The following is a 23,910-nucleotide window of genomic DNA, read 5'->3' as shown; positions in this document are numbered from 1 at the left end:
GATTACCTGAATTTTGAGGTTTCGGTCTCTCTGCACCCTCTCTTCTTTTTTATCTCTCATTTTTCCCTCCTCACCTACTTTCCTAGACCTTAGGTAAGTAACCCTATCCTTGACTACATTTTAAATTTCCCCATTCCACTCTGCATCCCTTTACTGATTATTCTCTTGGATGGAGCTGGGATAGCATTTTTGGGGGGTGTTATCAGTTTAACTAATGATCTGGAGAAGAGGGAAGCAAATATTTGAGGCCACAGACATGAATAAGATCTTCTAGTTGATCAAATGAAATTATATTTTGAAAATAATGTGAACTAATTTTACTGTAGGCAAGTATAAAGAAACTGTGATTTTACAATGATGGGCTCCACGCTATAAATTATAACCCAGGCAAGGGATCTAGATGTCACTGCAGATTGTTTCTAGATATATTCGTTGGATGAACTACTATGACCTGAGGGAGAAGTAAAATATGGTGCATCTTCAAGAAAGGGATTAGAGGATTAGAGGCAAAACTGAAAATTACATTCAATTTAATCCACACCTGTGTTAGGGTAATACATGCAGCAGTGCGTGGATTTGGTCAACGCACTTCAAGAAAGATTTTAAAAGAGCATAAAAATGTCCATATGAACAACTGGAAGGGAAATTATAAAGTTAAGACTAGGATAATCACATATTTGTTTACAAATCCAGGAATATTAGATTGAAAAGCCTCCACCCTTACCCCTGATCATCTTAGAAATTTAAGCTTGCTAATTTGGGGAAAACAAAAAAGAAATAACTGTAACTTCTAATAACACTGGTATTTATTGAGAGTTTCCTATATGTCAAACGCTAGATCAGACTCTTCAAACAAGTAACCCATTTAGTTTTCATGGCAACTGTATGAAATACTAAAATACTCAATTAACAAATGAGTTAAATATTAGGGTTAAGATTCCGAAGAGCTATTGAGGAATTTATGCAGGAGAGCTCCATGAACAGGTTTTTGAAAACAGTGTAATATCAACATCTGGGAGGAAGACTTAGACTAATATCAACCAAAATGAGACAGATTAGTTGGGAGGCCATTGTGGTGATCATAGAGGATGGTGATGGCAGTCAGTAGCAGAGTGTTGGTAAAAAGCATGAGGAGGAGGGGACAGGAAGAGAGAATTTCAGGAGGCACTGTCTTTGTGTGGAAAAGGGAAGGGTGGTAATCAGAACAGTCCTCAGCTTTCTGAATGGAGATAATGGTTAAGTATGGTGAGTATTATTAGGAGTACATGTGGGCATAAGGAGCAAGGTTAATCTGTTCCAGTACAATCTCTCATGCTGGGTCTATTTGAGATAAGACAAAAAGAAGGTGGATCAGCTTATTTCTATCCCCAGCATAGCTTGGAATATGCATGATTGAAGTGAAAATAGGGTGATTTGTCCTTCTCTGGTTAAATGAATATTGTCTTTGCTCTCATACTAGAAAAACCTGTTCCCTACTTGAAGAGACACCCTCAGATTCATTTGCCAGCTTTTCTACCTATGGTTAGAATTCAAGGAGACAATCTGAATATTGCAGTGCTATATCAAACCATTTTTCATGATTCTAGAAGATATTTGTTGCAAGGTCTCTAGAAAAAAAATTCAGTAGAAGTGTTCCCTTTTTTACTCTTTGACTGTCACTGAGGATTTTAGATGCAGGGCTTAAATAAACAAAGACCAGGACCTAGGGTTCTGGGAAGGAGAAACACTCAGGACTCTCATGGGACATTTGGCATTGAAAACTGCTAATGGTGTTAAAAGGATCTCAGTCTCGCATCTTTTATCCTTCACTATTCCTCATTGGATCTTTGGGAATTCAGGAGTTTGCTGAGAAGGAACTCTAGAGCTGAGCACATTTGATGTATCGCCTGCTTCTTCCTTGACCTCGACCCACTTCTTCAATGGCCGGGTAGTTGTTTGTTTCTTTTTTTAAACAGCTTTATTGAAGTCAGTGGATATATAATATACTTCATATATTTAATGCGTACAACTTAATGAGCTTGGCAATATACGTACACCCGTGAAACCATCATCATAATTAGGGTAATAAACATATCTATCACTTTTAAACACTTCCTCGTGTCCCTTTGTTTTTTGTTTTGTTTTGTGGTAAGACACTTAACATGAGATTTGTTAAGATGGCGTCATCTTAACAAATTTTTAAGTGCATATTATAATATTGTTGACTATAAGAATTATGCTGTACAGTAGCCCTTTAGAATTAATTCATCTTGCCTAATTGAAATTTTACATGAATTGAACAACTCCCCACTTCCCCTTTCCTGTTCCCCAGTAACCACCATTCTATTCCCTGCTGCTATGACTTTGACTATTTTAGATACTTCATATAAGTGGAATCGTGCAATGTTTGTCCTCCTGTGACAGGCTTATAACACTTAACGCCCTCCAGGTTCATTTCTGTTGTTGCAAAGAGCAGGATTTTCTTTTTTTGTTTTTAAGGCTGAATTCATTCATCTGTCAGTGGACACCTGGGTTGTTTCCACAACTTGGCTATTGTGAATGGTGCTGTAATGAATGGAAATGCAAATATCTCTTATAGATTATGATTTTAATTCAGGTATATGAAAAGATGTTCAGTGTCGCTAATCATCAGGGAAATGCAAATCATCACCACAATGCGTTATCACCACATAACAGGGTGGCTAGTATTTTTTTAAAAAACTATTATCAAAAGATAACAAGTGTTGGTGAGGATGTTGAGAAATTGGAACCCTTGTGTACAGTTGCTGGGAAGGTAAAATGATGTAAAACAGTATGGATGCTCCTCTGACCTCCATATGATCACACTTCAGAGCAAGCACACCTCTGGATCATATACCTCTGCATATATGATTTTAAAAAAAACAAAAATAGAACCAGGGAGTTGTTTCTACAGACCTCTTTTAGTTTATTACTGCTTTCTCAACTCTATCTCTGCTCTCAATCCCACGGTCCTACAATAGGCTTCTATGCTTCCAAAGAAGAAGGTGGGCACAGATGGTTATTCTGAGCAAATGGCCAACAACAGCTCTAGGGCATTGCTCACAGGATGGACATGATCTTCAATGAATGCCTTGGCCCAACCTGCTCTGTTTCATGGTTAACTCATCACACCTTTCTTTCCTCTGCCCAGCTCTTTCACACCTAGACCTACCTCTATGGCAAAGCCAAATTCTACTTTTGTGACTGAGATCCTTTTTGAAGGTTTTTCCAGCTTCAGGTGGCAGCACAGACTTGCCTTCTTTGTTGTCTTTCTAACTTTGTACCTGCTGACTCTCTCTGGCAATGTGATCATCGTGATGATTATTCGCCTGTACCATCATCTCCACACCCCCATGTACTTCTTCCTAAGTATGCTATCCATCTCTGAGACCTGCTACACTGTGGCCATCATTCCCCGTATGCTTTCTGGTCTCTTAAATCCTTACCAACCCATTGCCATTCAAGGCTGTGCCACTCAGCTCTTCTTCTATCTCACTTTTGGCATCAACAACTGCTTCCTGCTCATAGTCATGGGATATGACCGCTATGTGGCCATCTGCAACCCCCTAAGGTATTCAGTCATCATGGGTAAGAGGGCCTGTGTCCAGTTGGCATCTGGTTCACTGGGAATTGGCCTGGGCATGGCCATTGTCCAGGTAACATCTGTGTTTGGCCTGCCCTTCTGTGATGCCTTTGTCATCTCCCACTTCTTCTGTGATGTGAGACCGCTGCTGAAGCTGGCCTGCACAGACACCACTGTCAATGAGATCATCAACTTTGTTGTCAGCGTCTGTGTCCTTGTGCTACCTATGGGCTTGGTCTTTATCTCCTATGTCCTCATCATCTCTACCATTCTTAAGATTGCCTCAGCTGAGGGTCGGAAGAAGGCTTTTGCCACCTGCGCCTCCCACCTCATAGTGGTCATCATCCACTATGGCTGTGCCTCCATCATCTACCTGAAGCCTAAGTCCCAGAGTTCCCTGGGACAGGACAGACTCATCTCAGTGACTTACACTGTCATCACTCCCCTGCTGAACCCCATTGTGTACAGCCTGAGGAACAAGGAAGTCAAAGATGCTCTGCGCAGGGCCGTGGGGCAAAAGCCCCTGTCTCCTTAATGAGGAAAGGTTGTAAAGGCTTTATCTTTGAGTTTATAAATGTGTTAATATTTAATGCTCTTTCAATAATGCCCTGATGTATTGGATCAAGAAGACTAGACTAAATTGAACTGAGTGCTAAAATTGGAAGTTTCTGTTTGAGATTATCATGATCTTCTATGCCCTGCTCTAGAACAGTTAGAAAATAGTTTGGCATACACTTATGAATGTAGAAAAAAAATTGCACGCCTGGATTGTGCATACCTGACGTACTCTCATACACATGAACACAGTGACACATACCCTGAGAGTATTTCAAGTTATGTAACTCCATTAAAACATAAAGTCCAGCAGGCTTCTATAAAGCTAATGAGCAAAATGTTTGGAAACCACTTCAGAAAGATTTTCTAGTTGACTGTTAAGGGTGTCAGAATAATTTATGCCACATTTTTAGCAAATAAGTTAGAAGATACACACACGTATGCATTTCTGTGAACATTGAAGGCTTTCTTGTAAATCAAAAAACAAACAAACCAAAAAAAGCTAGAGACAGACCTTCCAAGCTGATGGAATTGCTCTAACTGACCCAGTAGTAAAGAGTGTAGATGTAGGAAAGCCAAAAAGCATCAACTACAGAGAACACAGACTTGAACTGTCCATACTCCTGAGATGCTCAGATCAGAAAACTCAGATAGAAAAGAAGAACATGCTGAAAAGGTTAACACTTTTCATACATTCAACACAAGAGTTAAAAGGATGGAGGTTGAAAGGCTCAGCAAAAGTATAGTTCATTTTGCCAGGTTGACATAAAACTCTCTGTAATAGTGTTATAAACGTAAGTACTTTAACTACAACTTCTGAAAAGAATTATTAATGAACGGAAACCTTATGCATGACTTAAATTTTTTCCGGTGAGCTCCTAAGCCTGCAGGGGTAAATTTTCAGAAGTTTTTTCTTTTATACTCCCAACTTTGAACCTGAGTTATAAACAGCATTTTATGTCTGAGCATCACAGAAGGTGAAAATATATGTTCTGGTGCAAGGAAGGATATTCTGTCTCTCATCTTTCTACTGCACTCTGGCCTTCTATACTGAAGAACAAGCATACCCTGAGTTTCAAATACACTCCTCCAGGATCCACAATCCATCTAATCCAATGGAGTGACCCTGCAGAGGCAAGATATCACTTCTGAAAGTCTGCAGGATGCTGAAAATGGGACAATTCATTTGAAATAAATTCTTTAAGTTAACATGTCTTGCTTTGCCAAAAAATTGTCATGTGACGTCTGACTGGGGATAAAAGATATCATTGTTTTAGTCTCCAGATTTCTAGAAATGATATAGTTTATTTCTTAGTAGTTCATGCTTAGTAGTTCTGCTTGATGTAATTAGCAGCCACTGGGTAAAGGTCTGCTGGCCAGTGCCACACTGTCTTCTATCTGAAGTTGTATTTGGTGAATGCTGTAGCACATCACCTGGATTGCACTCCCTCAGGACCCACACAAGCATTCCTCCAGCTGCTGGGAGTACCTTGCGCTAATGGCTGTCAGTTGAGTTCCCCTTCAAGATTGTCCTTGTTTTATTTTATTTATTTCTTTTTTGAGATGGAGTCTCGCTCTGTCACCCAGGCTGTAGTGCAGTGGCACGATCTCAGCTCACTGCAACCTCCACCTCCTGGGTTCAAACAACTCTCCTGCCTCAGCCTCCTGAGTAGCTGGGATTACAGGCACCTGCCACCACACTTGGCTAATTTTTGTATTTTTAATAGAAACAGGGTTTCACCATGTGAGCCAGCCTGGTTCCGAACTCCTGACCTCAGGCAATCCACCCACCTTGTTAAACAGCCGCTTCTTCCAAGGTCATGCTCCCTACTTAGGGATATACTACCTCTAGTGATTCGTCTATTTAGGGTGTTGCTTCGCCTTAAGACAACCACAAAGGGCTCTCCCAGCTCCAGAGGTTTTTGCTTGGCTACATCACATTTCAACATTTTAATTTTTGCCCAATACTGTTTTCTTCACTTCTTCACAAGTATAGATACCGAGAGCTAATAAACTTGCTGCATTCAAATCTCTGTCTCAGTGTCTGTTTTCTGAGGACCTCACCCTGCAACATTTTAGGATCTCATTTCTAAAACCGCCATTAATGTAAGTGAAGAATTCAAATTTTTCAGTCTTGATATATTCAAGTAAAGGCAGATCAGTAACTCCTATATTTTAATTTAAAATAATTTTATTCTATTTATTGAACTATATTTACTGTGATTCGATTTAGTTGGCAGCAGTGCAGTATTATCTTCTTGGAAACTGGTTAAAAAATTAAAATCTGAACTTTTCTCAGAATCCATAGGAAGTCATTCTTTTCTCTTCAAAAATTATCTGTGAGCAGTTTCCATTTCATTGCAGCCTGCTGCTGCTACTTTGCAGAGAGATTGCTGGCTGTTGTCAATGATACTTGAAAATTGAAAATAACAGGAAAGACTTAAAGCAGACTTATGTCATTCAATTTTCAAGAAGGGGAAGAGTGTCATTGTCATAAGTAAAATATAGAAGTGAAGCTGATTGTTGTGGTGAGCACGTTCATAGAGTAAAAGCTTTGTGGTGGGAACGTTGCAGTGGTCGAGGAAGTTGCAGATAGAGACTTGGGCTTGGTCAGTAGCTGTCCAGAGCTGGGCAAAGCAGCTACAGCAGGAAGAGAGCCCCACTCTCTAAGATTATCTAGAGTCCTAGGCTGGCAGGTGCCTCTGCTATCCTCAGCATAACACTTTTATCTCTGGATTGTCACCATTTCCCATTTAATGAGAAGAGGGAAAGAGCAGAATCTGTCTTCAAGTACTCAAATCCCCAACATGCTGACAAGATGTATCATTTGTCTGAGTCACCACTCTGAAAGTGGTCACAGGGGATTGTCTTCCATTGGCCACCAGTGGGGAGGTACTGACTTGGTTTTCAGAAAATTAGCCCCTAACTGTTGTGAGTTCATGATGATTCTTATCTACCAATTTGGAACAGTGATCCATGGGAGAGCAAATTTTGCTCTATGAACTGGTCTTGACCAATTTGGTAGGAGACAGGAGGTGATAGAGGGGGCAACAAGGGTGAATCTAGAGTGAATTAGTTCTAGTCCAACCATCTTTATAACATATGTACTCCGTCTCTGGGATAGGAGAAAATATTTCATGTGTAAAGGCATCTTTATAAATGCCATAATTTAGGGGTTCACAAAATACTCAAGCCCTGACTCTATATTCTAGATTCCCTCTGGAGCAAGAGATGAATGACTATCAAGAAGAAAATGGGTAGAAATAAATGGGTAGGTCTGGTACAAATGTGGAATTTAGATTCTGTACATAGAAGAGTACAGTGAAAAAAGAGACCAATGTGTGGATGATGAAGGAAAAAATTACACTGGAGCTTCTCAGGGAATGTATTCTAAGCCTTAGTGCCTGGATAATTACTACATATGAACTTAAAGTAACGAATTACAAACTATCTGGGCTCCAAGGGACCTTTGAGACCACCTCTACCAGACTCCCAGTTTTAACAAAGAAGGAATAGAATCTCAGAGACTGGCAAATAACTTGGCTGAATCACAGCTAGTTAGCAGCTTGAATATCCAAATCTGTGTTTTGTCCATAGTCCCCTCAATCTTGCAGTGAGGAAAAAGGGGAAATAAAAGTGAATTGTGATTCTCAAGAACCTATAAAATCTCTCAGAAAATGTATCTCAAGCTGATCAATCCTGGACTTTCTATCGATATCAAATATCTCTCATTTTTTAACTCTGAATCACTGGCCTCAAACCCTTGTCTGAAATAACGGAGTAAATTACTGTTTAGCCTGATGCCTGGAATGCTGATGTGCTGTGTAGAGCACTGGGGAGAAAGGTGTGGTGGAAAGGCTGGTCCCAAGGCTAAAACCTAAGATAGACCTTGTTGAGGTGGCAGCGGAAGCATCCTGAAGCGACACCAGGGAGTCTCCTAGGAAAACTTTGCCTGGCCTGTTGTTGCCAGAGAAATCTCCTCTCCATTGGCCAGACTTACTTACTACATGAAGCTAAGTGACAAGGGTATTCACTGGGAATCTGGCCATTTCTTGCCTCTCTGAAATGATTTTTTTTTAAGTGGAGGAGAGTTTGAAGAAAGAATACCAGATCCCTATTCAAAGTTTTAAAAAGAACGGGAAAACGTTTCAGTCATTTCCCTCTTCGTCGTGGCCCAAAAACATTCCTTGGAAAAAACAGGACTTGTGGGTCTCATGGATATTTCAATGTTTCTCCCCAGACACTCACCCTCATACTATTAATTGTTCTAAGACACAGGTAACCTATAGGAATTCTGACCTCTCACTGATTTCCATGAATCCAGGGTCAGCACTAACAATATGTTGCCCATCTTCCTTAGTGCTTTCTCTAAGCCCTGAGTATAAATATTTCTGTGGGCAGGCTCATGGGGGTAGGAGATAGTGGTGGCAAAGACTAGTCTCATGTAGGTGCTGAAAGCTCCTAAATTTGTATAAATCTTTGCAATTAACAAAGAACTTTCAAATAAGCCTCTTATTTGATTCTCAGAACTCTAAGAGGTGGACAGGATGATTATTATCATTTTTTTTTCACAAATGAAATACTAAAGCTTATGGATGCGTAAGAAGATTTTCCCGGATTTCAAATCGATAAAGTAGAAGAGTCAGGATTTGAATTCATGTCTTTTTCTGTATGGTTTAGTCTCTTTCTAATGGATGGCTTTATAATGGCAGACAGTTGGCTAGATTCAGTGACTCACAGCTGTAATCCCATATTTTGTGAGGCTGAGGTGGGAGAACCACTTGAGGCTAAGAGTTGGCAGCCAGCCTGGGCAACATAGCAAGACTCCATCTCTACAAAAAATTCAAAAAATAAATCGTAGGTAGAAACTTAATTTCATTTACTCCATGATAGAAGACTGAGCCTCCAATGAATGTGATGAGGACAAAAAATGAGAGGGAAAATAAACCAAAACTCTCTAGTTTTTTTTTTTTTTTTGCCCAAAATCTTATTCAGTCCTGGACTGTTTTCAGAGCTGAGGGTTTTGGTTATTATTATTCGCTGGAATTTACCCCAAATTCTTGGTTCAGGTGCTGTATAAAGATACAAGTTCAAGATATAAATTTGGGAGGGGTAAAAACAATCGGAGAAGAATCCTGGACTATACTTTGTCCTGAGACTCCTATGTCTTGAGATTGTCCCTGATTCTGCCAAGAACTGAAAGTTCATATACAGTAAGTTAAAGAGAAAGCACTCACTGGCATCCTACTATGTCTTTTCATTCCTGGAACGTACTTACAACAGTCAAGAGAGGACATTTCTAACCTAGAACTTCATGGTTCTTGCCTTTAGAAGAAAACAAACAGTCAGCAAGGCTTGAATACTTAGAAGCATTTTGTTACATGGCTTTATTTTATTGAAATTGAGAACTTCTCTTTTACAAATGCTAGTAAATGAATCTATTTATTCTTTCATTTATTCTACCAGTGTTAATTGAGCACTTACTATTACATGCCACTTAACAAGTTTCAGTCAGTTTAATGAAGCATTTCTATAAATCTTTCAGCACAGACATTTCTATATATATTGTAAGCTGTGTTTGACAATTAAGTAGTAATTGCTGGTGCTGGAAAAAAATAATGTTGCAAATATTTCTTGAGTAATTCTATCAGTTGTTTTTGGGGTTTGGCTTAGGATGTGGGCTCAGAAGTTTGAAGCCTTTCCTGTTTCTCTTAATCTTCAAGAGAAATGTGACCTGCCGCTGAGTCGAGATAAATAATCCTGTGTCCACAACAAACAGAATCGCCACCAACAATGGTATAAAAAATTGTAGCCAGTACTTGTCACGCTGAGCTGTAGTAGAACACAGATGCAACAAGAACCATAATTCATATTGGGAACTGAAGAATGAGGTTCAGAGGTTCATCTTCCCTAAGAGAAGGACCAACATTGGTCCTTCATTTTTAGCATGATGTGGCATCCAGAAGCATAAAGAAAACCCTCAGATTAACACTAGGTTGAGTTGCTCTGTTGGTGCTCCCTGGAGCCATAGAGAATCCTGAGCATTTCCTCATAACTCCTGTCTAACAGTTACTATAGCCAGTGTGCCCAAGGGGGAAGATCATAGGAAAGACAACCCCCTTTTGGAACTGACAAGACCAGCATTCACATAAAATTAAGGGGTGGAAAGGAGATAAAGTGAGGGCAGTGGTCATCATTGCCTATTACTCGATTAACTAATCATCATTTCTTACATGCCTGTTAGGCAAAATGAAGAAATTGCACTAGTTAAATTGCCTTCCAATTCTATTATTTTGTGGTTCTGTTAGTCTGTTTATATACTGTACTAATTTTTGTGATTATTTTCATATTATGGATCCTCATAATAGTACAGCCAAAAATCACTTAAAGATCACCTAGACCAGTGATTCTCAACACTGGCTACACACTACCATTATGTGAAAGATCTTTGAAAAATACTGGCACCCAGGCTGCACCCCAAACCAATTAAATCAGAATCTCAAGAGATGAGACATGATCATCAATACATTTTTTTAAGTTCTTAAATGGTTCTAATGGAATCGAGACCAAATCTTGTGTTTTACAGATAAAGATACCGGAAGCCTAGATACAAGTACGTAGCACTTTGGTCTCAAATTACTTAACAGAGAAGTGCTAGGGCTTAATTCTGTATTTTCACCTCATATTTTTTTAGATATTAGTATGTACAAAGCGCATGAAGGAAAAGTCCAATTTTCTCCTTGCAAGGAGAATATTTCAAAGGTTCCCTCTCTTACACAGAGTTTGGAGAGAGCAGTTTTCTCACAGGCCATGGAGGCAGTCCACCTGCCCACCCTCTCCATATCAGTTCCATTCCCTCCTCCCTCAATACAAAGGCACACAGCTTACTAACTTGCTGGTTTTCTTTCCCAGCCCCTCTAAGCTGGAATGAACTCCTCATGCTTTTTACATCCTTTTTTTCAACTTTGAAACTTTTTTTCAATTTGATAAATATATAAGTGTTCTCCACAGGAGCAACAGATGACTTTGAGATCAAAATAGTAGTTACAATCTGTTATGCTTGGGTAGCGCTTAACAGTTTACAAAGTCATTTCACAAATATTACCACATTAATCTTCATAACAATTCCATGGTGTGAGCAGGTATTACTATCACCATTTAACAAGTCAGGACTTAGAGATTGAGATATATACTATCACCCAGGCCTCCTCATTGCAAGTCTAGTAGCCTTTCCAGTGTATCACAGGTGCTCCCCTTCTACAAGCTGCAACCACTCAGGCTCAGGTGTCGTCTCTTCCCTCCCCTGCTACGGATGCCTTTCCTTTCCTTTACCAACTCACCTTTTTTTACAGTAATGTTGAGGGGCTCGGAGGCATAGTCCAGCTGCCACATTTTGCCCACACAGTAGTACGTGCCACTGTCTTCAACTGTGGCATTTGTAATGGAGATATTGTGGTTCTCATACCAGTATTTGAGAGCTTCGCCATTCTTGTAGTAGATCACCTTGTACACATTCCAGTTTCTCCAACCATGGCACCTGAGGAAGAGGGGCTGACCTTCCATCACCACCTGAGCAGAGGCCTGAAGGAGCAGCCAGTCTGAAGAACATTCATTATGTTATTTATTTAACAGTAAATGAATGAATGGATAGATCAGAGGGAGCCATGCATAGATCATGTGTCAGAAACTACAAGTTATCATTAACCCACTTTTTGGCTCATAAAGTGAATTTTTAAAAGGCACAAAATAGTGCTTAGAGCCTGTCTTCTATATTGATAAAGCCTTTCTCCTCCTGAAAAGTCAGTCTAGGGCCACAGAGCCTCTCAGACCTCCCTGCTGAGTCCGTACATGGAACACTTGAAAGCCAGAATTCTTTTCACATCTGTTGTTGCCAGTTCTCATTGGTTAGGGGAAAATAAACAGTCTGTCTCAGGGATTTTGGCTTAGGAGAGTGTCTATTTTGTCCTCTCTTACCTTATAGAAACTTCCCAGTTCTAGTCTTAATTATAGTTGTTACAAAAACTTCTTCAGAACATGAACAATTTAATTATTTCTGTAATTCTTTATTTAATGTCCTCTTCCCATACAGTGATATGCTCCAGGAGGTCAGGGGCCCTGTCTAGTTCTACATGCTATTCCCAGTGCCCAACACGATACTTAGGAGTTGGTACGTACTCAACAAATATTTGTCAGTAATGAGTCAGTGAAAGACAAGAATCACATTCTATGGTTAATGCTTTTGTAAAAATTGAAAAGCATTAACTAAAGGAGAATTTTGAAAGAAAATATCGCTAGCATAATAAGCATATTTAATTTAAAACCAATCCTTGAGGACCTCTCTAGAACCTACTCAAGGAAATAAGCTATTCCACATTGCTTTAGTTTGTGTTTGGAACTTACACATGGAGGTCGAAACATCTCTTTTCACCTGAGAGAATAATATAGTGTCTAAAAAAGACCTACTTGTCACTACTCAAAATAATTAGTTTGTTTACTCAACATTTGCTGATTAAGCCACATGTGCCTAAGCATGCTGTACTAACTGTTGGCAGTAGGAGAGTGATAAAGATGAAACAAGCGTGAAATATGTTCTCAAGTAACACTAGAGGACATGAGGGATGTATCCAGATATGTTTCATAACGAAGAGTACAACCTAATATTCCGGTCATGGCATATGAATTATGCAGAGCAAAACTTTAAGTCAAACATTTTGATGCTATTCCAGATATACAGCTCTTTGAAATGTTTACATATATGTCATGCTGTTTGACCACATGATATATACCTGAATCTAGGCAGAAAAGACAGAGGAAAATTGGGTGGAGGAATAGTATTGAGAGATGACTAAAATATTGAAAGAAGGCATATGGTAATCAAAAGGAAAGCAGGTGAAACAAGAGAGATGCCGGGGTCCTAAGTGAGAGGCCTTGAATCCCACTCTGGTGTCCTAACCCTTGGAATAACTTGTTTTTTTCCCATCTTTAGATGGGCCATTCCTCACATGAGAGATCTCTATTTCCATATCCCTGGCACTTACCACTGAAGACTTCCAGGTACACTGGTTCACTCTCATTAAATTTTGGATGCTGACATTTGTATTCTCCACTGTCCTCAAAGTCGGCATTCACGATATTCAAACTTGAAGTTGTCACATCTAAAACACTGCCATTGTGGATCCATTTTGTGGAATCGACTTCATAGAACTTGTTCCCATGACATGTAAGAGTAACATTCTCTCCTTTAAATATTCTATTCCATGGGGGATTCAAGGAGACCATAGGTTTCTGAGGGGCTTGAATAAGATAAAAATATGAAGAGATATAAAGGAAAAAAAGTCATTGAAAACTGTCCAGGCTTAAAAGTACAAATGTAGCAGTATTCAGACAACCAGCGGTCAATCTGTCCTTGTACTGTCGGTGATAGGACCCTGTTTTGATTTCTAAGAGAAGGATTAAAGAACTGAGAAAACAGTAGTGTGGCCCCAGGGAATGCCCAACATCAGGAGAAAGACGGAACACATATGCAAGAGATGTAAAAACAAAGAAACCAATTCACTATGTGATTTGAACTCACTCACTCTACTTCTGTTAATTTCAATTTAGTAGCTGTAAATGAGGACTGCAATCTCTTTTCAGGTAGAAACACTACCTGCCATGTTCAACCACTGCTACATTAAATGTTTATTGTGTGAATGAATGAGTGAATTATGGATGGATAAACTTATTGGACTAGATGAAATATAAGGTTTTCCAAACTCTAAATATTTCTATTTAATTGTAAATATATACAGAGTGAAAAATATATATCAGTTCTGGAAAGTAGTGAGAATCACTAAGAGAATCAGTCTTGAATGGCTTCCTGGGACAAGGGGATACAGTGCAAATTTGAACAGAGACCAAAGAGGTAGATACATGGCGATAACAAAGGGATAATATAGTCGAAAGAGAACTGGACTTCGATCCAATAAACTTATGTTGGAACCCAGTTCCTTAGCCATGTAACCACCAGCAAATCACTGAGTTTCAGTTTCAGCATCCTCAATTATAAATGGCAATAATAATAATAATGTAACTATTGAGTGAGATTATGTGAAAGTGTCTAGGAGAGGGGATGAGATGTGTATATGTGCAACAGACATGGTCGTTGACTGAAACAGAGGAGAGAGTGACTTGAGAGAATGCAACAAATCAGGGAAAAGAAGAAAGACAAGGCAAAGTGGAGAGGGAAAGTAGCTTGGCCACGGAGCAGATTCATACTCGTTAGAAAGCAGAAGTGTTGGGATGAAGAAAATAGTGAGAAGAGAGCAATGCCCAGACATGTTGAAACACCAAGGGAATGAGAACAGAGGACTCACCTGCTAACATGCCATCTGGAGCTGCAAAAATCCGGAGAGGATACGTTAGTGTCCATCAGTCTTCTGTATCTCCAGAAAACTAGAATCTGGATGTGGGGATGAGCTCTACCTCCATGGAATTTTAAGAACCAATCATCTTTTCAGGAATCAGAATCAAGGGAAGAAAGAGCTCCTTTATCCCCATTTCCTTGGTAGGAAATTTGCACCCTGGAAAATGCCAGAGCAAATGCAAGGAACGAAGCTTTCAGCCTGGCTTCCTCTGTAGGTGTTGCTCAGCCCACTTGCCTCTGCTTTCTAGTTTGCCTCCACTACAGAGTCCTTGGGAAATGCCCCATAGTTTGCACATGTCCTAGAAAAAGTCACCACCCAAACAGTAAAAGTTCCTACCCCAGCTGCTCCCCACATTCATTTGGGCCTCTCCAGAAGGGGTAATCGAATCTCTACTTACCAAAGAGCAGTAAGGCTATACACAGTAGAGTAGGGGATTCCATGAGAGGAGCCATCTTCTTCATGGGCTCCTGGTACTGACTGTGCTTTAGAGTTCTAAGGCTTCAAATATAGGCTTAAAACCAAAAAGCAGAAGGAAATGTTTGCTGTATCATATCTGGTTAACCCATCAGCTGTGCCTGGTTTTGCTTCTTTCTTCAGAGATAATATTCAGGATGGTGCCAGACTGGGCAATTTAATGTTTACCCCCTTATTCTACTCCCCATCCCACCTCCACATATATCTGGTGAGAGAGAGGCATAGGTCTGGCACAGTCACAAGCCTTTCTTAATCTGTCAATCAGTGTACAACTATTTAGTTTACAACTTAGAAAAGTGGGGTGCAAGGGAGAGCAGAATAAAACAGCAGCAACGAATTACTGAATACCAAACATATGCCAGGTTTTATGCTAAATAAATCTGATATTTTATTTATTTGTCACAATAATCCTATAAAGTAAGTACCATCACTATATTGTATAAATAGGAAAACTGAATCTTAGTGAGGTTAAACAACTTGTCTTAGGGTGCCACCTATCAAATAACTAACTTGGGGTTCAAACACATAAAATCTAACCCCAAAGTCAAACTCTTAGTCATATGATGCATGTTCAGAAGCATGGCCAGCAACTGCTGAAATTCTTTTGAGATTCACCAGAGCTACCAACACTTTTCTTATTTAATTTCCTGCTGATCAGTTAGTCCACAAATCCACAAATTTTCATCTGATTCACTGATGATCCGCTATCTGACCAGCCAAATCGGAAACATTTTCAGAGACTCCTTTTTTTCTACTGTGCCCTACTCTGGCTCAGAACACAGGAAGGCAGACATTAAACCATTACTTACAGTGATCTAGGCTATATGGTTTATTTTATTTTACTTCCTAGCTTTTGTTTACTTTTAGTGTTATAATTTTCCAGCATAATCACACTTTCTCCTTTAAATACAAAGCAGAATGTTTCTCCAGGATTCCTTTGACTAATTCTTCTGTTTTTTGGCTTGAGGTCAAGGTGGACCTTCTTCCAGGATCTGATATTAATAATGATACTGGAGATGAAAACTCTGTAAATATCTATAGCGGTTTGTCATTTGCAAAGATTGCTTTTACATGAGTGTTATGTCTTATCTTTACTAAAACTCTGAAGACGACAGGGACTGTACCCTTAAACCCACTTCACATCTGAAGCACTTGAGGCACCATTCTATCATACCATGCTTTTCCTCACAGACTGCGGAATTAAGTCTCTTGAATGAAAGCAAAGTCATTCTACATGAAGATCTAACCAAAAACTTTTAGCTTTCTATGGAATTAGAAAATATAGGGCGAAAAAAGTTAATAAATAGGAATTTAAGTTTCTGATAAGAAAGGTCAGGTACTGAGCCCAGGACATGCTATGTTTTAGTGACAGACCTTAAAGGGAACAGCAAGTTATTTTGAAAAGTACAAGTTGATTGTGTTTAAAGCTGTAAATTCAAATATTCCTCATCTTTATGTGATTAAAGGTTACCTGTAAAATAGGGACGATAATGGGATCTAGGTCATGGTTATTTTATGAGATTTAATAAGATAAAGAAGAAGTAAAATGCATTGCATAGCATCTAGCATGTCAAGGATGGTCAATAAATACAACTTCTGCCTTCTTTATTACCATTATTAATTAAAGACTTGTAGGAGAAATATGAATTTTGACTGGATTAAGGTTCTTGTCAACCTATATAGTACGCTTTATTTGATAAGGAGCACCTTATGCTAGTTTAATCTATCTACACAATCTCAATCCTCTCCATGGTTATGAAGAAGAGAGCATAATCAGGAAAGAACAGAATGCAGAAAAGTTTTGGGTAGGATTGGAGAAGAGAAGGAGGAGGAATTAAGGAAGATGTAGTTTTTGAGGTACTGTGAGAGGGTAATATTTGAATCCCTAAACCTTGGAAGAGAAAAGGAAAGATTCTACTTTATCACTTTGTTGAGATTTTGTCCAGCGAATATTTTGATTTCCTTTTTCCTAGGACAGTGAACCTGCAATCAAATTGTCCCTCAGAGTTAGTCATTTTAACATGACTCAAATAGTCTATTTAAAGGATTCCTCTGAAGTCATTGTCTAAATAGCTCCTGCTTAGATGGGAGATGGTGCAGGGCTCACTGAGAGGTACTATTCCTAGTTCGGAGCTTATAAGCTTTGGAGTTAGAGAGGACACTTTCATTTCTAAAGCTTTCTGAAACTTTGGCTTTATCATTCCAAAGCTTTTGCTTAAGTGTCCAGTATTGAAATAAAGGAAGTGCTTTGGCAGCTGTAACAGCAAAAATTTAGCACTCCAATAAAACCAGCTCATTAAAGCCTAAAAAGTAAACCAAACTACCCACCTTCCCAGCCCATGCCCCCCCCCCCCAAAAAAAAGCAAACCGTTAACATCAGCATCAGAAAGAATGAGCCATACCCTAACCTCCATGGGACATAACTACAGGTACCCAAAAGAACAGAACAAGAATTCAGAAGGAATACATTAACACTAAGATTAAACAAGAGCTCTATGCCATCCTGGAAGAACGGGTTGATACACAGTTGAATTCCACATTTTTTTTTAATCTTATATATATATTTTTTAAAAGTCCTTCAAGCTTCATATCCGTTATCTGGGTGGAGCGTGCTGCTAATTTCTCATATTCCGCCTGTCCACATCAGGATCCTGGGTTCACTGAAATGAATAGGGTGTATCTAAGTTTCACTTCTTGCTTCTGATTCTAGATACACATATGCTCACTACGTAAAAGGCATCACCATGCCCAAACTTGGACCTGTGATTTGATGTTGGAAGCCTTAATCTATATTTCATTTTGCAGCAGTATAAAAATGAAACAAATGGATGTGTGTGAGTTATAGGGACTGAGTACTCTGAGGTGCTCCTGCAGCTGGATCTAGGGTGAGAGGCTTTTGGCAGGAACTTCTGTGTTTTGGGAAATGGCTGGCAGAAGGAGGATCAAGGCTAAGGGTATACAGTATGTTGGCCTTTGTGGCCTTCTCCAGAATTGGGAAGCAGAAAACCCAATTCAATCTGCTGGCTTCTTTCTCACTCCAAAGGTCTCTAAAACCAGGTGAGGTCCATATAAAATCGAATATGAAATGATGAAAGCACAAAATGCCTGTCTGCTCGTGATGTTTATGGATCTAATAAACGTTCATCTCTCCCTGAGGATCAAATACAAGGTTAACTATGCAACATGTCTTATCTATTTTCTTCCTCCTACCAACTCTATGCAGTTAAGATAAGGAAATTAAACCGTGAAGAGGTTAAGTATCTTGTCCAAGGGCACACAGTTGCCATGTAAAGAAATTAGAATTTGAACCTGGCAATATGGCTTAAGAGCCCATGCTCATGACCAGATAGATAGATGATGATGATAGATAGATAGACAGACAGACAGACAGACAGACAGACAGATAGATAGATAGATAGACAGGTTAAAGATAGATAGGTGAAAGATAAAGATATCTTTATTCATTGAGTCTACACATTGTGATTAAGTGCATATGGATTCATAGCCCTTATGCAGAAATTCCTTGGATTCCCAGGTTCCATAACCTACAAATAAGAAATCACTGATCTAAACCAACTTCCTGTTCTATAAGTTATCTTTGTTGATGCAGGCAATGACGTCTCAACTCAGCACACAATGTTGGCACTGTTGGCATGTTAGCTACGTCTATTTCATAGACATGCCTAAAAAAAAGAAAGAAGACATGAATTTGTTTTTTTCCTTTATGTTATTAGGGCCAGCATGGTATCAGCTGCGTTTACTTCTTTTGCCACCCTAAACAGGAGTTTCTGCTCAAGAAAGAGCATCAATAGCAGGTGCTGAATGCCTGTTAGATTTTCACAAGAAAGTCAATGGCTTTAATGTTTGTTACTTCTTGTCTTGACTTGAATGGGTCTAAAAGTAATAAATCCAAAAGAAATAAATGGAAACTCCCAGGACTACTAGAGAAGGGAGTGAAAAGGGAGGTACTAGTTTTCTTTAAACAACAAGCTCTCATGTGAACTCATTACCATGGGGGAGGCACCAAGCCATTCGTAAGAGTTCTGCCTCCATGACCCAAACACTTCCAACTAGGTCCCACCTCCAACATTGGGGACCACATTTCACATGAGATTTGGAGGGGACAAAACATCCAAGGCATATAACTGAGCATAATCTACACTCTTTTATAGTGCATAGGTGTGAGCATCTAGATATCCAGCTGCCTGTCTTCAAGATAATCAGCCACTCACACTTTGCCGATAAAGCATCTTTGGGGTGTCTTGTAGTTAAGGGTACACTTTGAAACTAAAGTGGGCTCAAACAAATTGATCATGACCTCTGCCTTATAAATAGTATATTCCAGCCAAGAAGCCCAAAGGGCTTCAAACTTACCTTCATGTCTTCCAACTGATACAGATGTTAAGTGAGCTGACACTTTCTTCAGAATGGGGAGCACAATAGTATAAGCCCACCGAGGAAGATCCTTAGGAAAGTGGGAGTATAAAAAAGTTTTGCTTTTTAAAAAAAAAATAATTGAGGGAGGGTTTTACTATGTTACCCAGGCTCGTCTCTGACCGGTAGGCTCAAGTGATCCTCCCACCTCGGCCCCCAAAGAAGCTGGGATTACAGGGATGTGCCATCATACCCAGCTAAAAAAGTTTTTTTAAAAAACCAGAATATTAGATTAAAATTTTAAAAATTAAAAGAATAAAAATAAAAATTTAGTCATAGATATTTTCAAAGAAATTAAGTGCAAGCTTAATTAAGAGTCCAGACTAGGAATAAGCTCTCAAGTTTGAGTCTCAGCTGTGACTATTCAATCTCTCTTTGCCTCAGCCTTCTCACCAGTGAAAGGGAGATAGTAATGGTACCTACCTTAAGGGTGGTTGTCAGCATAAAATGAGTTAATATGGTGAACTGGTTAAGACAGAGCATATGTTAGTTTTCACAACTATTATAATTATTTTGCAAGAAGCCTTTGGTTAGTCTTGAGAGCAGCAGAGAGAGAGTCTCCTTTCCCATGCTCCTGGTCTGTCCTTAGGATGAAGAACCTGAAAGGCCACTGGTGGGTCCAGAATGCAAAACCTTGTTCTCGCAGGATGCAGCCAGGATCACACAGCAGCAGTCATGTCAATGAGGCAGACATCATCACACACATACCCATACCCACACCTCCAACACACGCATGCCTGCAGCAGAGGTGGGGTTAGGAAGTTTGAAGGTCATTTCCAGGTGTGGTACTAGACAGAGAAATCTCCATTAAGTCAGCCCTTAAGCCGAATGTACTACAGGCCAGGTTTATTTTATGCTTCTTTACAGAGTTACAGTTACAAAATGGAAACAGGCATCTCTTAAAGGAATCCTTTATGCTGTTAGCAGATAAGGACAAGAGGTCTTAGCCCAGACGAGGACATTTGCATTTTAATAGGCAACTTTTGAAGACCTAATTTTTCAGGACCCTGGCTAAACGGTTTTGTGACCCATGTGTTTCTAGTGGGTGAGAGAGGGTATGAGTGAGAGTGGGAACAGTGGGAGGAGCAGGAGGCATTCTGAACCTTTGTAATCATACTCTGTGTTACCACCTACAAAAGGCCTTTAGGAAATATGAATTTATGTGTGAGAATATGTGTGTTTATTGAGGGTTGCTTGTTTCAATGATGGGGATACAGGAGACATCTGTAGCATTAGCAGGCAAACAAATGCCCTGCAATACCAAGGGCAGCCTTGCATACTAAATAATTGGCCTGATTCTGCACATCTTTTCAATGTGCAGCCAGATATTTTATAATTATCTAAGCCTTAAACATGACTTTGAAAAATAAACACAAAAGCATCATTTGCACTTCTCATGTATACTGGATTTTACAGAAAAGAAACTACCATGTATATTGAGGAAAGATTATTCTTGGCTTTTACTGAAACAATATCCTTGAATTTTTCACTGTTTCAGAAAATCAGATCACCTGTAGCTGCACTGTTCATGATATTTGCATCACCAATACCTCATTCTCCTATCAGTCTGTTTTTGTAACACTCACATTCATCGAGGACATAGTTTCTTATTATAAAGTTATTTCACTTTATTTTTTCTTTATATTAAAACTGGGAATTTTATTGATTTAAAAAATACATGTGTGTGTAGATAGCAGGGGTGGATTCAGTTTGAGGGGCTGAAATTTCTACAATTTAAGGGGTCCTCCTTAAAAAATTGAGTAGAAAATGTTGAATACAATATTAGATATTAGAATTACTATTTAGAACAAGAAAATTAATCACAAAAGATTGCAAAATATACCAGCTAACAAATGACATAAACATTATAAAATCCATCAAAAAGTAAACATTCATTTGTTGCCAGATATCCCACTATCCACTTCTTTTTCAACATATTGTTGTTACATGCTATTTGATGTCCTCTTCATCAGAGATATTATAATGTTATTTTTATAGGGAAATGAAATATAATTTATTCTTTTCTCTAGCATCATTGATCACCATTTATTTCCTATTACTGGTAGCTGGGGGTGCATAGAATCTGCAATTTCACAGCAATATTCTCACTATTTGTAGTACGGTTACAGATTTATGCCTTACAAACACAGGAATAAATGCATGCTATCAAATGTGATCTGATAGGATTGAAAACCTCTGCTAAATTCTGAAGAAGAAAAAAGGGCCAGAGAAAGATGGAATAGAGGTCCTGAGCCTATGCAGTTTCCAGTGATATTCATCACAGTTTTTCCTTTGTCTCTTCCAAAGCAGGAAACACTTGCAGATTATCGTAGAGGTTCAAGAAAACGAATGACTATTGAGTGTCTGTGATTAGAACATTAGACTGAGTATTAGAAATAGCTGCAGTGACAAAAAGTTTGGGACATGTTGGTGGCTATTCCCACAGAAGAGTATTTCTTATAATCAGGAATTTGTAAGTTTTTTTCTTAGAAAATGTGTAAATTTTTTATTAGTGATAAATTAATATAAATATTATGGATCATTTGGATGACTATTTCATAACCAAAAATTCCATCTTTATTTCAACATCTACATTTACTTTTTTTTTTGTTTGCAATTTACAATTGCCTCTAGTGACTGACAAGTTAAAGTCATGCTGCACCTGTGAATGAATGTTGTTCAAATAGAGCCAAGTGCACAGAAGAAGGAACTGACACAGGGCCTGCTGTGGAATAGGCTGCCAAACACAAAACCACTCTCTTTATCATAGGTAATAGCACAGTCATGTTGCAGAAAGATATATGAAGAAAATCTTCTCTGCATGACCCAAGGGGCAACAGTTAATTAGAAGTCTATAATAGAGATGTAAAATAAATAATGTTTTATATTCTCAATTCCTAAATTGAATGTATACCAGTCAACTATATATTTCAATAATGTCATGATGCCAATTTATCTTTAAGAGAAAAAGACAACTATTCGGAATTATCAAGGGCTATCTTATTAAAGTTAGCATATGAGCATAGTTTGCTGGTAGAATTTTGGCTAATTATATTTTCTAAATTTTCTGAATGAGTGAACTATGTCTTGAAGTTTATTAATAGCATTTTTTACAACATACTTTTCCAAACAGGCAATCCCTGAGCTTGAATTATGGACAAATAAAGAAATGACTTAAATGTAGATACAGACCTGTTACTTAATCTTCCTATCACTAAACCTAACACAAAAATTTAGTTTCAGCATAGGAACATTCTTCATCATATATTTTCATTTCTTTGTTCAACAAATACTTATATTCCGAGCACTAGGTCATTTGCTGGTGATACAAGAGAGATAATAAGCAGACAAGATCTTTTCCCTTGGGGAGTAGACTTTCTGTTGGAGAAAATAGAAAATAAGTAAACAAACAGAACAGTGACAGCTTGTGACTAACGTTTGTAAAAAGTAAATAATGTTGCTCTGTAGACATACCAGGGTAACTTATTTTAGATAGGGTGGTTAAGAAAGGCCATTCAATGAAAATGACTTTTAAGCAGAGACTTCATAGGATGAAACAAGACAAAGGCTGGAACAAGAATATTTCAGGCAGTGGGAAGTTCAAAATCCCCATAACAAGACAGACTGTGGAGAATTGTAGAAATTAAGAGAAGGACATCAGGACTGAAGCATAGCGAGTAGGAAGGCCAATGGCATAAAACGAGATTGGAGATACACAGAGGGACCAGATCATGAGGGCCTGATAGAACATGAAAAAGTGTTGGGATTTTATTTGAAGGCTAAAGAAGAGCCATCGGACTGTGTGACGCAAAATAATGCACATACACACACACACAGTGTGTGTGTGTATATATATATCTATACATATATATATTCCCTTGCTTAATACAGTTTGATAGCTTTCATGTATGTCTTAGTCTATTTTCTATGGCTGTAACTGAATACCTGAGACTGAAATTTATAAAGAAAAAAAAATATTTCTGGAGGCTGTGAAGACCAAGGTCAGGAGTCCTATCTGGTGAGAACCTTCTTTTTTAGTGGGGACTTTCTGCAGAGTCCCAAGGTGGCACAGGGTATCACATGGCAAGGGGGTGCTGAGTGCGTGAGCTCAGGTCTCTCTTTCTCTTCTTTTAGAGCCACCAGTCTTACTCCCATGATAACCCATTATTCAATCAATCAATTAATTCATAAATAGATTAATCCATTCATGAGGATAGAGCCTCTATGAACCAATTCCTCTTACAGGCCCCCCTTCTCAATGTTGCCATATTGCAAATTAAGTTTCAACACGAGCTTTGAGGGTATGAAAACTCAAACCATAGACATGTATATGTATATTATATGTGTATACACACACTCTCTCAATGTCTATCTATCTATGTATAGCTAGATATGTAGTCATGTAATATATTTTTTTGAGCAGATATTGGGAAATGGTTCAGAGTCTAAATATGATGA

The 23,910-nt window shown here is 38.7% G+C and overlaps 2 protein-coding genes across 2 annotated transcripts; one reads left to right on the top strand and one right to left on the bottom strand.

Annotated features, from left to right (window-relative positions):
* Positions 1-2,581: 2,581 nt before the first annotated feature.
* Positions 2,582-5,725, top strand: LOC116538400 (olfactory receptor 10J3-like). Its single transcript, XM_032260780.1, has one exon. The coding sequence runs from the start codon at positions 3,177-3,179 to the stop codon at positions 4,116-4,118; it is 942 nt and encodes a 313-aa protein (XP_032116671.1). The 5' UTR covers positions 2,582-3,176; the 3' UTR covers positions 4,119-5,725.
* Positions 5,726-9,493: 3,768 nt separating this feature from the next.
* FCER1A (Fc fragment of IgE receptor Ia) lies at positions 9,494-15,036 on the bottom strand. The gene is made up of 5 exons (XM_032260779.1): positions 14,942-15,036; positions 14,494-14,514; positions 13,177-13,431; positions 11,479-11,736; positions 9,494-9,970 (listed from the first exon to the last, which is right to left on the bottom strand). Exons 1-5 carry the CDS (start codon positions 15,003-15,005, stop codon positions 9,786-9,788), a joined length of 783 nt encoding a protein of 260 aa, XP_032116670.1. The 5' UTR covers positions 15,006-15,036; the 3' UTR covers positions 9,494-9,785.
* Between the last annotated feature and the right edge of the window lie 8,874 nt (positions 15,037-23,910).

Source organism: Sapajus apella, unplaced genomic scaffold, assembly GCF_009761245.1.
Source record: "Sapajus apella isolate SASKATOON/1434 unplaced genomic scaffold, GSC_monkey_1.0 scaffold119, whole genome shotgun sequence".
Classification (NCBI taxonomy): Eukaryota; Metazoa; Chordata; class Mammalia; order Primates; family Cebidae; genus Sapajus; species Sapajus apella.
The sequence above is the reverse complement of the archived record's forward strand: the minus strand, read 5'-3'. Positions and strand labels throughout refer to the sequence as shown.

Excerpts from the sequence above, each read along its gene's own strand:
- LOC116538400 (XM_032260780.1), top strand. The coding sequence starts at position 3,177 with ATGGCAAAGCCAAATTCTACTTTTGTGACTGAGATCCTTTTTGAAGGT.
- FCER1A (XM_032260779.1), bottom strand. The coding sequence starts at position 15,005 with ATGAAGAAGATGGCTCCTCTCATGGAATCCCCTACTCTACTGTGTATA. Across the intron at positions 13,432-14,493 it reads TCCAGATGGCATGTTAGCAG|CCCCTCAGAAACCTATGGTC; the intron begins GTGAGTCCTCTG and ends ATCTTATTCAAG. Across the intron at positions 11,737-13,176 it reads GTACCTGGAAGTCTTCAGTG|ACTGGCTGCTCCTTCAGGCC; the intron begins GTAAGTGCCAGG and ends AATGTTCTTCAG.